The sequence below is a fragment of the Telopea speciosissima genome, chromosome 3 (assembly GCF_018873765.1).
Source record: "Telopea speciosissima isolate NSW1024214 ecotype Mountain lineage chromosome 3, Tspe_v1, whole genome shotgun sequence".
Classification (NCBI taxonomy): domain Eukaryota; kingdom Viridiplantae; phylum Streptophyta; class Magnoliopsida; order Proteales; family Proteaceae; genus Telopea; species Telopea speciosissima.
In genome coordinates, this window is record NC_057918.1 from 9,433,662 (window position 1) to 9,437,722 (window position 4,061).

Below are 4,061 nucleotides of genomic sequence, written 5' to 3' on the forward strand. Positions count from 1 at the left end.
ATTACCCTTCCTTTGCACCTACTAATCTATTTAACCTATCATTCTTCTTCTATTTTTTATTATTTTTGTGATTAAAATAGTAAAAAATAAAAACACTCACTTGTTTCTTCTCTCTCCCCTTTTTTATTTCATTCGTTTTTTTTTTCCTTCAATTTTCTATTAAATTAAATTTATATTCAACATTTCATCCTTGTTCGTATCGTGTTACCGATATGATATCAGTACGATATCGGTATCGGTGACTAGCAAAACCGATTTGGGCGATACGATACCAATACTTAGAACTATGATCTGTTCGAAGAAGAACGATGAAGATGAAATGTTGAATAAAAAATTTAAAAAAAAAAAAAACGAATGAAGTAAAAAATAGGAGAGAGAAGAAATCGGTGGGTGCTTTGTTTTTTGTTATTTTAATAACAAAAATAATAAAAAATAGAAAAAGAATGGTAGGTTAAATAGATTAGCAGGTTACTAGGTGAAAAGAAAGAGCAATATGGGTATTTAAAAATATGAGGGTAGAATGAGATGTAAAAGTTTAAAAACGGGATAGTTTCATAAAAGAAGTGTAAAGTATGATAATTTTAGTAAATATAGGTTAAGTGTAGGACAGTGATAATAATTACCTCCTCTACTACTACTGGACACTTTCAGAACACTTGCAATGAAACTTGCGGGAAGGCGCGAGGTGTTAAATCCGAATACGCGTTCAATCTCTGTATATAATAAGAGTATTCGTTCAATGCTCTCTCACGAACGTTGAGAGAGAGAAAAAAGATTTCTGCGTGAAGAAACCTCGGTGAGTCAGTGGGGATGGAAGGTGATCTAGTTAAGAAAGCCTTATCGCTAGCCATGGCAGCTCAATCCAAGCATGATCGACCTTACCAATCCGAGAAGTACTCGGATTACACTATCATCGCCTTCCATGGGTCGGGTACTACTGTCGAAGACTGGTTCTCTGGCAAACCTTTTGGAGAGACATCCGTTGGTCTGAAAAAGCTCTTCCCTTGTCTGAAAAGTATTGGAAACGATGAAATTGCCCTTGTTAATGGCAAATTCTTACAGCAATTCCAGAATCTTTTAAAACCAGAAGCTCTAAAACAAGAATTTCGACTAAGCGACGCGCCACCACTGGAACATCTTTTAAAAGACTCGAGACTCAGTGACGAGGTAAAGTTCACTCTGTTCTTTCATTTTTATTATTTTTTTTAAATCTTCTTATTACCTGCTTTGTGCTTTTGAATTGTCTGGTTAATTGGCTTGCTTAATCCATAAGTAATCAAATTCTTAATGGTTCTGACCTGAATTTTCAGCTGGGTCGAGCTGTGAGAGAAAGGAGGAAAGTAGTATTTACAGGATATTCATCTGGAGGTCCCATCGCCATCTTGGCCGCCATTTTGTTTCTGCAACAGAATCGCATTCCTGCTTTATGCGTGACATTTGGGTCTCCCCTCGTTGGCAATCAGATCTTTGGCCATGCTATGCGGCGAGAAAACTGGGCACAGCACTTTGTTCATTTCGTCATGAGATATGACATCATTCCACGGGTCTTACTCGCCCCTCTTTCCTCCATTAAAGGAGAAATGCAGACCATTCTTCCTTGTTTCGACCGAAGCAAGCTGGAATCCAAGGCAAGATCTCAGGAAGCATCGTCTTTCTTCTGTGATGTAATGAGAAATTCATTGTCTGTTGCAAGCCACACAGCTTGCTCATTCATGGGGTGCACCAACTCGTTACTGCAAACAGTTACTAGCTTCGTTGAGCTCAGCCCTTATAGACCTTTCGGAACCTACGTGTTCTGTACCGGAGAAGGAAAAATGATCACCCTTAAGAACCCAGATGCCATTCTCCAATTATTGTTCTATAGTCTTCAATTGGGCAAAGGGGAGACAGTTCCAGATGTTGCTTGTAAAAGCATCACGGACCATCTAGGATACCAGACCGAATTCAAAGACAACCTGTGGAAGGAAGATGTGGTTGATCTAGATCATCTTTGTCTGCAACTTTCCCTATCCACGGGAGGTGCTAGTAGCAGTGAGATGAAATCAATTGAAACGGCAATCAAACAGCTCGGCCTGGTGAGTTTTTTTTTTTGTCAGGACCATTAATACCATGCTCATATGTAGTGTGGTTCCATATTTTGTAGAGCACAAGAGCCATGTTGTGCCTCATTGCAGCTAAAGAGTGGGAGAAGCAAAAACAGAGAAACCAAGAAAAGATAGATGAAAATCGGGACAAGATTGAAGTAGCCCTGAGGAAGCTTCAAGAATATAAGGTCAGAGGTGAGATGCACAAGATTGGTTACTACGATGCCTTCAAGGTGCAGAAAGGAGCAGAGGACTTCGATACCAATGTAAAAAGGCTGGAGCTAGCAGGGATGTGGGATGAAATCATTGATAAGCTGAAAAGGTATGAATTGCCTGATGAGTTCGAATGCAGGGAGGATTGGGTAGAGTTGGGAACCAGGTTCAGGCGCCTCATGGAGCCTCTAGACATAGCCAATTACTATCGACACTTCAAGGATGAAGATACTGGACCTTATATGAAACCAGAGGAGGGTAGGCAGCCAAGACCAAAGCGTTATAGATACACACAGAGATGGCTAGAACATGCTAAAGGGAAGCCAGCAGGTTACTTCTTAGAATCTTGTTTCTGGGCTGCGGTGGAAGACCTCCATATTCGTATTCATTCAAGCAATCAGAAAGAGAATCGTGATGTTGCCTTTGAAAAGGTGAAAGACAGGGTACTAAAGCTTGAAGAAAATGTGTTACAGTGGGTTCAGGATGGGCAACTAAGAGATGTGTTCTTCGAGAAGTCCACCTTTGTCAAGTGGTGGTCGGAACTCCCAGAGGAGCACTGCAGAAAGTCTCGAATCGCCACACTCATGGGAGGACATGGAAAAGAATTTCCATTTGATTATGAAATGATATAAAAGCTCTATTCGAATTTTGGAAGTAAAGTTCTCAGCAGTATTCCATATGTAATGAGTGCTCATTCTATTTCTGTCTTTGTCACTTATATGCAATCTATCTATACCTTATATATGTAAGATTGTGTCTATTATTATGCGTATTAGATCTTTGTATGAGAGACTACAAAATGTTAGCCTTTGCTTCACTGTAAAATTCTTCTGCATCTCTATTGGTATAATAAAAAATCTGCAACCAGATATCTTCTGGCAAACTCCTATTTTACTATATATCAAAAATTTCTCTTCATTGCCAATCAAGTATGTGCATTTTTATTTTACTTTTATTGTATGCTGATCCTTGTTTTGTGGTCAAACACATCAAGTATGTGATCCTTGTTTTGGGTGTTCTTGAAAGATCTCTGTTGTATTTTCTTCCATTACATAGTGAATCATCTTCAGCTTCACTCGTAGACATAACACATCATTTGGTGTATGAACTACGTTAAATCTCTGTCATCTTTGCACTGTTTTGTTTCTTCGTATTTGTTGTAACATGTTCTACTCTTATTCTTAAGTCACATTACTTTCATGTCTTAAATTTTATTTTGACCAAGTAAATAAGAATATCGTTTTAACCAGGTGGATCCAATGCCTAACACCTTTCTTGGTCCACAACTTGACTCATATCTTGACATTTTATTTTGACCAAGTAAATTGGAGTCATGTATATTTCCCTTGGTTCCTAAACCCTAATCTAGGACGCGACTCTATACCTCTTTATAATTGCATAATATGTGTTTTTTGTTTTATCATTGTCTGTATCTTTTTTTTTTCCTTTGGCTTTATATAAAGGAAAAATAAATGTTTTTATCAAAAAAATAAATATATAAAGAAAAAATGTTATCTATATTAGAGGTGCAGCATGCGGCTCAGACATCGGGGTATACAAAATGATTGGCCCACATCATGAATGACCGAAATGACTGCCACATCCTGCCCCATATTTCTTGACAAAAGCTTATGCGCTCCCGGGCGCCCCATAAATAAATTTTAGGGTTTACTATCATCACAGAAGATGATGGCCATGTCGTTGATATCATGAGCCCTCCTCTTACACAAACACACTCTTTTGCTGGATCCTTTTTGGATTTGG

At 38.4% G+C, this 4,061-nt stretch overlaps 1 protein-coding gene across 1 annotated transcript; it reads left to right on the forward strand.

The window, feature by feature from the left end:
- Positions 1–786: 786 nt before the first annotated feature.
- On the forward strand, positions 787–3,004 carry LOC122655861 (protein EDS1-like). The gene is made up of 3 exons (XM_043850234.1): positions 787–1,167; positions 1,311–2,075; positions 2,144–3,004. The coding sequence occupies exons 1-3, from the start codon at positions 811–813 to the stop codon at positions 2,927–2,929; spliced, it is 1,908 nt and encodes a 635-aa protein (XP_043706169.1). The 5' UTR covers positions 787–810; the 3' UTR covers positions 2,930–3,004.
- Positions 3,005–4,061: the final 1,057 nt, after the last annotated feature.